This window comes from Elephas maximus, chromosome 20 (genome assembly GCF_024166365.1).
Source record: "Elephas maximus indicus isolate mEleMax1 chromosome 20, mEleMax1 primary haplotype, whole genome shotgun sequence".
Classification (NCBI taxonomy): Eukaryota; Metazoa; Chordata; class Mammalia; order Proboscidea; family Elephantidae; genus Elephas; species Elephas maximus.
The window spans coordinates 2,788,927-2,803,515 of NC_064838.1; the positions used below are offsets into that span (position 1 = coordinate 2,788,927).

The window sequence follows — 14,589 nt, forward strand, 5'->3', positions numbered from 1 at the left end:
CTCATTTGGATTTAATTTACATTTCCCTAAGGACTAATGGTGTTGAGCATCTCTTCATGCTCTTATTGGCCTACTGGCCATTCAATACTTTCTTTAGTTAAAAAGCCTTTTGTTTTACCCATTTTTTAAAAATTGAATTGTTTATATATGTAACAATTTATATATTTTGGACACAAATGCATTATCAGATATGTAATTTAAAAATATTTTCTCACAATCTGTGGCTTGTCTCTTCATTTTCTTAACGGTGTCTTTTGATGCACAAAAGCTTTTAATTTTTTTCCTAACCAGAAAGAAATCTTTTTTAATTTTTTTGAGCCCTGGTGGCACAGTAGTTAAGCATTCAGCTGCTTATCCAAAGGTCAGTAGTTCAAACCACCAGCCAGCCACTCCTTGGAAACCCTATGGGACAGTTCTACTTCGTCCTATAGGGTTGCTGTAAGTTGGAATTGACTTGATGGCAATGGTTTTTGGTTTTAAGGATAATTTATTATTATTTTTCATTGTTGTTGAGAACGCACACAGCAAAAACACACACCAGTTCAAGTCTCTGCACGTACAACTCAGGGACGCTGACTACGTTCTTGGAGCCATCCAACCATTCTCGTCCTCCTTTTCTGAGTTGTTTCTCCCCTATTAACAAAAACTTACTGCCCTCTAAGGTTCCTATCTAAACTTTCAGGTTGCTGTTGTGAGTCTGATCATATATAGATTAGTTCTGAAATGAGCAGAATGCTCAAGGCAAACATTCTTTACCAATTAAGCTAAACTAATGTTTGGTTTTAATAAGACTATTTCCCCCCTTTTGATCAAGAGTCTTCTACAGAATCTTTGATCAAAATGTTCAGTAATGGTAGTCAGGCACCATCATGGCAAAAGGGAGCAGCTGTTCATGGAGGCGGTTAGCCGCACATTCCACGCCTTCCTCCTATTCCTGACTCTCCTTCTTCCTCTGTTGCTCCAGGCGAATAGGGACTAATTGTGCCCTCAATGGCTGCATGCAAGCTTTTAAGACCACAAGCACTATACAACGAACTAGGAGGTGGAACCGAAGGACTAAAGATATTTTAGGTCAGTTAACTGGGATGTGCTAGGAAACGATGACCCTAAACCTTCTAAGCCAAGGAAATCCCATGAGGTATTTGGTTGTACATAGCAGCATCAGCAACAACTCTTTTTTTTTGTCTTCGTTGTTAACATACCACACAACTTTTGCCAATTCAACTTTTTACGGGTGTATAACTTATTGATAACAATTACATTAACAGCTGTGTAATCTTACCCTTAATCAATGAGATTTTTCCATCACTGTAATCCGAATCTCGGGACTCCATATAGTTGCTTTTTGGAGAGAGGATATGTATTCTGGCTATTTTTTGCCACATCTATGGCTTGCTTTTTCAGTTTTTTCTTTTATTGTTAATGTCTTTTCCCTAGCACTTTTTTTTCTTTTTGTTCTGTTGTTGTTGTTTTGCTAACATTGTTTTTAGCAAAAAACAACAGTGAAAGACTAGAAGCAGCCAAATGTCTATTAGCAGAGACTTGTTAAATGAAATATGGTACCAGGCATCAGTGTAGAAATATAAGAACATGCTTTATATACTGATATTGAAAGATCTCTAAGATATATTATAAAAAGAAAAAAACAAAACATAAGACGTAGAAGAGTGTGTAAAAACGGCAAAAATAAGAATTTAATTTGTATTTTCTTATAAATACATAAAGACATTCTAGAAAGTTATATAAGGAACTAAAAATAGTGGTTATTATGGCAGAGATGAGATAGTTAGGAATGGGGCAAATAGGGAATATCACATCATACATTCTGATTTTTTAACCATGTAAAGGAATTACCCACACAAAAAATTAAATAAAAATTATTTTGGAACTACAGTCATTTGCAGTATTTTCAGGAGTAAATAAGCAGTTGGAGTCAGACTCAATGGCAACCGACGGCAACAAAGAGAGAACATACCTGAATAGTTCGTGAAGGATTTTAAGTCCTCTAGACTTATGGGAACTTGTGCACCAGAAATTAACACCTGGAAAAATGAAGTTCAAATCATAAAATTTGAAGTAGATTTTAATTAAGCAAGTTTTTTTGTTTTGTGAAAAAATGTCAGTAAGTATTATACCTGAATTTCTTGCTGATCAAACATCCGGAGCCATTCAAGATTAACAACATTGGCCAGACCCTGTCTGAAAGCCAGACAATGCTGGCGAATTTGTTTGTTTAGTCTGTAGTCCGCTACGAGATGGATATACGCAATTCGGTTAGCACTTGTGACAGGAATATCTTTCCCACCAAATTTTAGTTCAACTACCTGTGAATATAAAAAAAAAAAAAAAAGGGAGGATTTCAAAATTCTCAAATGTATGATGATGTGTAAAACAAAAGCAAGAAACAAGTATTTCAAGGAAACATGACTGAGCTTCTTTGTAAACAAAAATCTATGTAAAAAGTAGTACTACTAGTACACACATACCACAATATAGATTAAATTTACAGAAGTACCTCTAATGGGGCTCACCAAAGTCTGACACTTTATTCTAATTTTAAGACCATTACACACCCCTGCTTTCTCCAAAGTACTAACGAATGATACAGCAATGTAAACCTGGCAATTTCCTTTACAAAAGTGACAAACCACAAAAAGCAAAGATGAGAACCAAATGATCAAAGTAAGTCAGAAAAGAATAAAGTGATTCATTTTGGAGAAAATACAACTTAAGGAATTAAAATGATTACTCATATTTGTAGGTAAAAAACAGTATATATTTATCGTTGTATTTCTATATTGTTATTGCTACTGTAAAGTTCTTTAAATATAATTTAAAGAATAGTGATGATAATTATAGATAACTGATCAGCCAATTTCTTATGTGTGTTAACAGTTAGAAAAAACAAGTTTTTATCATTACATCATCACACCCACAAAATCTGCCCGTATGGTATAGGGATGGAGTCCCTGGGTGGGCTAAATGGCTAATGCACTTGGCTGCTAACCAGAAGGTTGGAGGTTTGAGTTTACTCAGAGGGGCCTCAGAAGAAAGGCCTGGCAATCTACTTCCAAAAAATCAGTCACTGGAAACCTTATGGAGCACAGCTCTGGTTAAGGACAGGGGCCAGCAAGCTCCTCCGCAAAGGGCCAGAGAGCACGTACTGGCTTTGTGGGTCATATTGACAACCTTTAAACATGTGGAGTGCATTCTTTTGTCACTGGTCATTCAAAAATGGGCTACCAGGTTGAACCTGCTGGGCTAAACTCTGCTGTGTAATACATCCCCTGGCCTATCTATCAGGGTAGTAATAACGGGTAACATTTATGGAGTGCTTACTTTAAGAGAGGCAGTTTTAAGCTCTTTACATACATCATCTCATTTAATCATCTTAACCATATGATGTATATTCTATTACTAGTCCTATTTTACAAACAACTAAGTTGCAGTCAGAAACTAATTATTTTATATAATAAACTACACAAAATTTATTATTGCACACAGATCTATTTTAGTTTCATTGATGTGGCTCTTTCCTTAAAATTTAAGGCATTCTGTCTTTGCATGTTTTGTGTTGGTATGCTATCTTCTAAAAACATTGCTTTAAATATTACAGACCAGAAGACTCACACTTTCCAATTTTGAAACATATTACAAAGCTACAATAATCAAAATAGGGCAGTACTGGTGTAAGGACAGACATATACATCCAAAGCCAAACCTGTTGCGATCAAGTATACAGAAGATACTATTTGTATACTGTTGTTACTAAAAGGTACTGTCAATTCGATTCTGACTCACAGTACCCCTACAGGACAGAGTAGGAGTGCCCCATAGAGTACTGTTGTTATTATTAGGTACTGTCGATTCGATTCTGACTCACAGAACCCCTACAGGACAGAGTAGGAGTGCCCCACAGAGTACTGTTGTTGTTATTAGGTACTGTCGATTCGATTCCGACTCACAGTACCCCTACAGGACAGAGTAGGAGTGCCCCTCAGAGTACTGTTGTTGTTATTAGGTACTGTCGATTTGATTCTGACTCACAGTACCCCTACAGGACAGAGTAGAAGTGCCCCACAGAGTACTGTTGTTGTTATTAGGTACTGTCGATTCGATTCCGACTCACAGTACCCCTACAGGACAGAGTAGGAGTGCCCCTCAGAGTACTGTTGTTGTTATTAGGTACTGTCGATTCGATTCCGACTCACAGTACCCCTACAGGACAGAGTAGGAGTGCCCCTCAGAGTACTGTTGTTGTTATTAGGTACTGTCGATTCGATTCTGACTCACAGTACCCTACAGGACAGAGTAGGAGTGCCCCACAGAGTACTGTTGTTGTTATTAGGTACTGTTGATTCGATTCTGACTCACAGTACCCCTACAGGACAGAGTAGAAGTGCCCCACAGAGTACTGTTGTTGTTATTAGGTACTGTCGATTCGATTCCGACTCACAGTACCCCTCCAGGACAGAGTAGAAGTGCCCCACAGAGTACTGTTGTTGTTATTAGGTACTGTCGATTCGATTCCGACTCACAGTACCCCTCCAGGACAGAGTAGAAGTGCCCCACAGAGTTTCCAAGGCTGTAATCTTCACAGCAGCACAGCACCACATCTTTGTCTCACACAGTGGCTACAGGGTTCCAACCACTGACCTTTAGGTTAGCAGCCGAGTGTTTATTGTGCCACCAGGGCTCCTTAGACATATAGACCAATGGAACAGAATTGAGTCCAGAAATAAAAAAAAGAAAAAATTATACATCTATGGTCGACTGATTTTCAGCAAGGGTGCCAAGTCCAATCAATGGGGAAAGAATAGTCTTTTCAACAAATGGTGTTGGGACAACTGATCTCCACATGCAAAAAATTAAGTTGGACTTGTACTTCATGCCATATATGAAAATTAACTCAAAATGGGCCAATGACCTAAATATAAGAACTAAACCCATAAAACTCCTAGAAGAAAACAGGGCTAAAGCTTCAAAACTTGTTTTTCACAATGGATTCTTAGATATGACACCAAAAGCATGAGCAACAGAAGACAAAATAGATAAACTGGACTTCATCTAAATTAAAAATGTCTCAACAATAAAAAGACAAACAATCCAATCAAGAAATGGGCAGAGTACATGAACAGACACTGGGCCAAAGCGGACATTCTGGGAGCTAACACACAAATGAAAAGATGCTTGTGATCATTACCCATCAGGGAGATGCAAATCGAAACCACAATGAGATTCCATCTCACCCCTGCAAAATGGCACTGATCAAAAAGCCAGAAAACAACAAATGCTGGTGAGGTCGTGGGGAGATGGTTATGATTCGGCAATCCCACTCCTAGGTATATGGTGTATATCCTAGAGATATAAAAGAGCAGTGACACAAATAGACATGTGTACACCCATGTTCACTGCAGCATTATTTACAATTCCACAAAGACGGAAACAACCTAAGTGCCCTTCAATGGATGAATGGATAAACAAACTGTGGTATATAATACAACGGAACAGTACACAACTATAAAGAATAATGAGGACTCTGTGAGACATAACATGTATGAGTTCGGAGGACATTATGCTGAGTGAAATAAGTCAATCACAAAAGGACAAATATTGTATGGTCCCACTTTATAAAAAGTCAAAAACAGGTATACACCCAGAAAGCAATGTTCTTTGATGGTTACCAGGGATGGAGCTGGAAGGAGAGGACATCACTTTCTAGATAGTAGACACTTATTATTTTGATGATGGGAAAGGCAATATCCAACACAGGTGAAGTCTGCGTAACTTGTCAAAGGTAAATGAAGACACTGAGAAGTACGCAAGGGTCAATTTTGGTAAACGTTTTAACACATAATTTTGCAACAGCAATAACAACCAGAAAAAAAATATGCGCGATTACATTGGTAGATATGAACAAATATATGTGTATAGGAAGGCACACGTGAGTGTATGGGTGTGTGTGTGTAGATGTATCTGTAGGCATATACATGTTTGTGTGCAAGGCATATATATCCATATATATAATAAACCAATGGGGGCACAGTTACGGATAGTTCTTAGACATAACCTCGTGGGATTGGTTTACTGGGTTTGAAGGCTTGGGACCATATCTTCATGGGACAACTCAGTCAACTGGCATAACACAGTTCATAAAGAAAATGTTCTACACGGTAGTTTGGTGAGTAGTGACTGAGGTCTTAAAACCTCACCAGTGGCCACCTAAGATACAACTATTGGTCTCTACTTATCTGGAACAAAAGAGAATGAAGGAAACCAAAGACTCAAAGAAGAAACTGGTCCATAGGACTAACAGCCCACATGAACCATAGCCTCATCTAGCTCGAGACCAGAACTAGATGGTACCTGGCTACGACTACCGACCATTCTGACCAGGGGCACAAGACAAGGTCCCAGATAAAAAGGGAGAAAAATGTAGAACAAAACTCAAATTCCTAAAAAAGGCCAGACTTGCTGGACTGTTAGAGACTAGAGGAACCCCCAAGGCTATTACCCTAAGATACTCTTTGAACTTGGAACTGAAGTCACTCATGGTGGCTATCCAAATCTATCCAAAATAATAGATTGGCTTATAAGATAAACAATATCACCTGTGAGTGCTGTGCTCCCTTAAATAACCAAGTATATGAGACCAAACAGTCAACATTTACCCTAAAACAAAGATAAGAAGCTAAGGAGGGACAGGAAAGATAGATTAATGGAAACAGAACAAACAGAATGGAAATAATAAGAATGTTGACACATTGTGAAAAAACTTAACCAATGTCATGGAACAATTCGTATAAAAACTCTTAAATGGGAACCTAGTTTGCCGTGTAAACTTTCACCTGAAATAATAAAAATACTTAAAAAAATTAAAACCGTTAATCCGCCAAAGGACTTTATTAAGAAAAGAGACAACATATAGAACAGAAAATATTTGGTAACCATATATCTGATAAGGGTTTAACATCTAGAATATATAATCTCCTAAAACTCGCTCAACAACAAAAAGACAACCTAATTGAAAAATGGCAAAGGACTTGAAGAGACATTTCTCCAGAGAAGATATACAAATCATCAGTGAGAACATGAAAAGATGCTAGAAGTCATTAGTCATCAGGCAAAGCCAAAACCACAGTGAGATATCACTTCACATCTACTAGGATGGCTATCATTAGGAAAACAGAAAATAACAAATGCTGACAAGGATGTGGAGAAATTGGAACCCTTGTGTATTGCTGGTGGGAATATAAAATGGTGCAGTCACTGTGGAAAACAATTTGATAGTTCATCAAAAAGTTAAACACAGAATTGCTCTATGAGCCAGCAATTCCACCCCTAGAGACATTTACCCAAAAGAATTGAAGGCAGGAACTCACACAGACACTTATTTACTAATGTTCACAGGAGCATTACTCACAATTGCTAAAAGGTGGAAACAACCCAAATGTTCACCAACAGATGAAAGGATAAGTAAAGTTTACTGTATACATACACTGGAATACTATTCACCCACAAAGAGAAATTAACCTTTCACACACGCACCAACACTGATGGATCCTGAAAACGTGCGGAGTGACGTTAAGTCAGGCACAAAGCGACAACTATGTATGACCCCACTTACATGAAGTATCTAGAACTGGCAAATGCACAGATACACCTTTATTAGTGGTTACCAGGGACTGGTGGGGGTGGCGGAAGAATGGGCAATATTGCTGAAGGGATACCAAGCTTGTTCGGGATGATGAAAAACTTTTGAAAACAATGCCAACGGTTGCACTACATGGTGAATGCAATTAATGTCACTGATTTATACAATTAAAAATGGTTAAGGCGGCACTTTTTTTGTTATATGTACTTTACCAGAGTAAAATCATAACAAGAAAAATAATACAGGTCCTCAAAACGCAAATATCTGATTCAGAGCTTCTAAAAGGCTGTCTCTAGGATGGCTGACTTTTCTGGGGGAAACACTGATGCTTCTGGTTGGACAGAGCCACAGTGTCTACAGTTGATGTCCAAGTAATCAGGGTTTCATAGTTTTACGTGAGTAGAAGCATCGTCCTACTTGCGGTGGAAGAGTTTACACAGGTGTCAGAAGGAAGTCGTTAACAGAAGCACTACTAGAGTACTAGTGAGAACAGTACTGAATTAGAAATCAAGAGACCTGGATTTCAGTCCCCTTTATAACTTTAATGCATGGCAATAGGTAAGCCATTTAGTCCCCCTGAACACCTTTATAATGAATTCATTAGTAAAACAGTAAGAGTTGCTTTGCCTATCTTAGAATTGTGATTATATGACTGCAAGAATTCACGTACACAAAACTGACTCCCAAAACACCACAGAGAATTATGAAATTGTAAATGTAATTCGCAAAAGAGTATACTTTTGTAATTCTTTACTAGTTCTTAACATATTCTAATAGTTGGGATTAAAAAACTTGCATTCCTGGGGTTGGAGGAGGGTATTCTCTGCCATGGATAAAGGAGTATAAAATAAACCCAAAACAAATGGACAAAGACATTCAGGTGACCACCTTAGAAATTAAATAATATTATAAAATTGGTTGAATATGCCTATTAAGTAGGTTGCAAACTTTAAGAACTATCCCTTTTTGTGTGTGTGTGCATGAGTGTAGGGGGATACGAACAGAAAGATGCTTAGATTCTAGATGAGAAAACTATGTATAACCTCCCTCTGATTTTTTTCCCTGTAGTTTTTTTTAGAGTTTAGGAAAATTACCATTATTTTCCAGGAGTAACAAAGACAATATGACTGCCACTGGGCAGATACAGTTATACTCCAATTTTTTACCACTTTACATAAAGGCTATTTTAAAATGTGACGAAGAGTTATACTGAAACCCTCAAATGTCTGATGGTTACAAGACAGAACGGACTGCTCTTTCTCATTTTCTAAGTTATATAGCTTTAAGGCTGAATGTTAAATTTGTCAGATTTGCTCCTTTTAGTATTTCACATTTAAAGTGATGATTCAATTATTGTTACACTAATTCACTTTCTTAGTTTTCGAACCATCAAGTCTAAGATTGGGCTTTCAAATCCATCGTCTTCGTGCTGATTAAAGATCCTGCTCATTACCTTAATTCCTTTGCTCGTATTCAGTGACAGTCCATCTGTTAACTAAGCCTCCTGAGGCTAGCTATTATATTTCAATATATAAAATACCATATATGTTGCTTTCTTTAAATGAATTAAAGGCAGGTAATAAATGATGATGTACTTTTGTGATTTGGAAGACAAAGGACAAGTGAAGTGATCAGTTAAAGGAACTTACAAAGCCTCCCAATTACTGTACCTAATCAAACAAAACTGACATTTCTAATAACTTTAAAATGGTTACCCTATTTTTAACTACAAATTCTCTTAGGCTAAACCTAATAAACTATGTATATATAAAAATCATGTCAAAATCTGTGCTAAAATCCAGTTTGGGGATGCATATTTAAAATCTCTTTTAAATACAGCATTACAGTTTTCAAAAAAAGAGCAGTTCATACATTAAAAGTGATCTGCTCTGCAGCTGCTGAACGGTCTACATCTTTGTAGCACTTTAGAATTCACAAAGCCCTTGTATTACATTTCCTACCTTACGGTCTCTACTTACATTCGTTTATTTAATCCTAATGACAATTTAGATCCATTCTGAAGAGTAGGAAGGTGTAATATGTTATACGGCTTGTCCAAGGTCACAACACAGCAAAACTTGGCAAAGCAGCCAAATTTGGATTTTAATCCAGGTTTCTGGACTCAATTTCAATGCTTTTGTACATAAGAGATAATTATTTACGGATCCATCTTAAACCCGTGGCATTCTCCTCAAGGAAGATTTGTGAATGTCTGTAAATTAGCATCTAAAATTTCATGTTCATTTTAAAACAGACAAATAAGCAGCCATACTAATTACAATGAAAAGAACAGACTTGAGAGCAATGGTATTATTTTAAAAGAAAAGGTTAATTAACATAATGTGCCAAAGTAATGAAGTCTTCACATATTACGAATCTTTAAATCACGGATCTTATAAATTTAAACCTGTATAGAAGGCTACCGACTTATATTTACTTCTACAGAAATTCATAAGAGCTTTCCCCCAAATTAGGTGCTTTACAAGTGACTCTCTTAATTTTTATAATTAGACTCCTTAATGTAACTATTCTTAAGCATTATCATCCACAATCTCTTTATTCAGATGAAATTTCCATGAGTAATTGGAAAATCGAAACGTCACTTTTGCTTTTAACAGAGTCCAGCATCATCAGTGGAGCACCTGCATAGTGCTATTACCATCTATTTCAGATGGAAGAATAGGAAACGCTCCCATTAACAACGGCCTTCAACAGACAGCTCATTATAAAACTGCCTGCCCTAAAGCTTTTATTTTTAAATAATGCCGCTAGATGGTGCAAGGCAACAGTAACACGTCTCCTTCACCATCTGTAATTCGAAAACTCCCTTATGGTAATAACAAACCTCACGGTTAAAAAACATTTGAGGTTTTCAGAGCTGAAAGGTCAGCACTATGGTATGGAAGAGGCTGAAACAAAAGCAAGTAAGTTGCAACCAAATAAAATAGGGTGCTGTATTTCTCTTTGCCCCGGTGACTCAATGGTTATGTGCTCCACTGCTAACCAAAGGCTGGGGCTTTGAACCCCCCCAGCAGCTCCACGGGAGAAAGATCTGGCAATCTGCTCCTGTAAAGATTACAGCCCAGAAGACCCTATGGGGAAGTTCTACTCTGTCACACGGGGCTGCTGTGAATAGAAAACTGACTCAACAGGACCTAACAACCACAATATTTTATTTTACAGTCTTGACGCCAGTCCTCAGGAACGACTAGCCCAGTACCCAGTGCCGTGGAGTCGACTACCAAACAGCAGGAAGAAGCTGAAGGCCTTACTTCATCTGTTCCTACCAAGGATTTATTTCACACTCCGATACTTTAGTGATTAAGGAATTCCTGGGTTTTAAAAAATAATTTCTGAAATAGGTACCTGTGAAGAATAAGATAAAAAAAAAAAAAAAATAGAGACTAAAAATTCAAGTTCCAAAAACAGGATCACTGAAACTTTCAGAAGTATAGGCACTAGAATGTATATATTTTTGTATGTGCTTTTTATTTTAGCTTCTGAGGACATTACTGTGATGTACAAAGTACCCAGCAGCTCTGCGGTCTAGGGAGAAGGTCAGTGAAGACACTAAATCTCCCAGAGAACCCTCAGCATTGAAGCACAGCACTGTAATTACAATGACTAGTGATGACCTTGAGTCAAGAAGAAACAGGTAAATTACGTTCATTGGGCTCTCTTTTTAAATGGAAAGAAAATGTGTAACATTTTCCAGAAGATTTTCTTAAAATACTTACAATAAAAAGTTTCCTTTGTAAGTTATTGAAACAAAAGGTCATTCTCCAACGATGTTACATAAAAGAGAAGTTACTGTGACAGGCGGCAAACAGGAAGCCTTCCAAGAACATACACGAACTCTTCCAGAGTAACTGAACCTTTCTCTCATCTGGATAAACAAACGTCTAACATGTACGTAACTGGACAGAAGGCTGGTTATCAGTCTGGTTTACACGTTTCCGCATACACTTCCATATTGAAGTTATCAAAAAGAAATCTTAAAGTTAACAATAATTTAGAAAGCAATTAATCTTAGTGGTCTCCTTTACTGTGGTGAAACACATACCACAAAACGTGTCATTTCAACCGTTTTTACGTGCACAGTTCAGTGACATCACATGCTCCATGTGGTGCAACCATCGCCAGTACCCGGTCCCAGTTTCCCTCCACCACCCTGACAGAAGCCCACTGCCCCGCCTGGCCCAGCCCCGGTGACCGCCGGCAAACGCTGGTCTCTTCGCATTCGTCTACTCCAGGAATTTCATCTAAGCGGGATCAAACGGCATCTGCTCTTAGGTAGAGTTGTAACTCATCTCCCACTCTGATTTGAGAACTATTTTGTTCTCAGTTATACTGAAGTATACATACAATTCACGGACACCGGGGCGGCCTAGTGGCGAGGTGCTAGGGCTGCTCCCCAAGAGGTCGGCAGCTCGAATCCGCCAGGCGCTCCCTGGGAACTCTATGGGGCAGTTCCACTGTCCTACAGGGTCGCTAGGAGTCGGAATCGACTGATCGCAGTGGGTTTGGCTTGGTTTTATACCATTCACCACAATCAAGATAACGCCCCAGATTAAGAACGTCCAATTCACGGACAACTTGTACTTAAGAACGGACTGCCATAAAGCCTATTACATTAAAATTTTGAGTTAAATACAACGGTTTGTAAGGACGAGCACACGCACCACTTTGTGACGCTCATGAAAACGCTGCGTGGCTTCAGCGGTTCAGCGGCCAAGGAAGGAGAAGGTCCTCCGCCATCTCAAGTCGGGTCACCTTGCCGTGAACACTGTGTTGAGTGTGTAGCTTTGTACTGGACGTATATTTTCCTTTAATCATGATCTTTCTCCTATCTATACTGTTTCCTTAATTTTTTTTTTTTTACAATAGTGTATACCTATACCCATACACACACCAATTCTCTCTTCAGTACAGTATCACATGTAGTAACTTTTATTACTATTATGTTTAAGATGTTTTAGTGAATTGGAAGAGTTTAAGTGTGTTTATATGCACAGAAAGGTAAAATATATACTATATACTAAGCAAACATTTGATGCTAAATAAGAACTATATGTATCTATTCTGACTTACCTACTGTCTTGGATTGAATTGTGTCCCCCAAAATATTTATCAACTTGTTAGGCTATGATTCCCAGTATTGTGTGGTTGTCCTACATTTTGTGATTTTTCTGTGTTATAAGTCATAATCTCTGCCTGTGGTCAAAGAGGACTAGGGTGAGACATAACACCCTTGCTCAGGTCACATCCCTGATCCAACGTAAAGGGAGCTTCCCTGGGGTGTGGCCTATACTACCTTTTATCTTGCAAGAGATGAAAGGGAAGCAAGCAGAGAGTTAGGGATCTATACCACCAAGAATGAAGAGCAGAAGTGCACGCCCTTTGGACCCAGGGTCTGTGCACTGAGAAGCTCCTCGACCAGGGGAAGATTGATGACAAGGACCTTCCTCCAGAGCTGACAAGAGAAAACCTTCCTCTGGAGGTGATGCCCTGAATTTGGACTCTGTAACCTACCAGCCTGTGAGAGAATAAATTTCTCTTTGTTAAAGCCATCCATCACTTGTGGTATTTCTGTTATAGCAACACTAGATAACCAGGACACCCACAAATTCGACTTAAGGAGTTAAGAATGGATCTCGTTTGTAGCCTGGGGACTGCCTATATACAACAGCTCCATCATCCTAAGATTCTTTGTGCCCTTCTGCAATGGATTCGCACCCCTGACCTCTGGCCCCTGCAGACACTGATCTGATTTACACCCATATAGTTTTGTCCTTTGTAAATGTGACATAAATAGAATAATACGTGATACCTTTTTTACTTCTTTCACTAAGGATAATGTTTTCAGATTCATCTATGTTCTTGTGTGTATTAACATTTTATTCCTTTTTATTGCCAAGTAATAGTCCACTGTACGGATGTACCACTTTTTGTTTTCCATTCACTGGGTGATAGACATTTGGGTTGTTCCCAGTTTGGGGCTACTAAGAAAAATCCTTCTATGAGCACTGGAAGAGCTGTTTTTGATTGCTAGTGAACAACCCAAAGGCTATAAATGATCAGAAGTCACTTCCAGCTCACAGCAAACCTATGCACAACAGAACAAAACGCTGCCCGGTCCTGCACTATCCTCACAATCATCGCCATGTTTGAGCCCACTGTTACAGCCACTGTGTCAGTCCATCCCGTCGAGAGTCTTCCTTTTTTTTGCTGACGCTCCACCTTCCCAAGCATGATGCTGTTCTCCAGGGACTGGTCCCTCCTGAAAACAGGTCCAAAGTACGTGAGACAAAGTCTTACTGTTCTCACTTCTAAGGAGCATTCTGGCTGTACTTCTTTCAAGACCGATTTGTTCATTCTTCTGGCAGTGCACGGTATATTCAAAATTCTTCACCAACACCATAATTCAAATGCATCAATCCTTCTAAGGTGTTTGAAAATACCACGACTTGGGTCGGGTGCACCTCAGTCCTCAAACTGACGTCTTTGCTTTTCAATACTTTAAAGAGGTCTTTTGCAGCTGATCTGCCCAATGCCAACGCGTCATTTGATTTTTTGACTGCTGCTTCCATGGGCGGTGATTGTGGTTCTACGTAAAATGAAATCCTTAACAACTTCAGTCTTTCTCCATTTATTATGTTGCTTACTGGTCCAGTTGTGAGGATTTTAGTTTTCCTTATGTTGAGATGTAATCCATACTGAAGGCTATGGTCTTTGACCTTCATCAGTAAGCGCTTCAAGACTTCAGTGCTTTCAACAAGCAAGGTTCATCATCACAGGTTGTTAACGAGTCTTCCAACAATCCTGATGCCACATTCTTCTTCATACAGCCCAGCTTCTTGGATTATTTACTCAGCATACAGATTTTCAGTAGGTATGGTGAAAAGATACAATCCTGATGCACACCTTTCCCGATT

At 38.6% G+C, this 14,589-nt stretch overlaps 1 protein-coding gene across 2 annotated transcripts in view; it reads right to left on the minus strand.

The window, feature by feature from the left end:
- Positions 1 to 14,589, minus strand: part of UBE3C (ubiquitin protein ligase E3C) — a 200,002-nt gene that overhangs the window by 21,247 nt on the left and 164,166 nt on the right. For both annotated transcript variants that reach the window (XM_049863367.1, XM_049863366.1), the window contains exons 20-21: positions 2,136 to 2,324; positions 1,976 to 2,042 (exon numbers count right to left, since the gene is read on the minus strand). In XM_049863367.1, the coding sequence (XP_049719324.1) occupies positions 1,976 to 2,042; positions 2,136 to 2,324 (256 nt within the window). The remainder of the gene's footprint in view (positions 1 to 1,975; positions 2,043 to 2,135; positions 2,325 to 14,589) is intronic.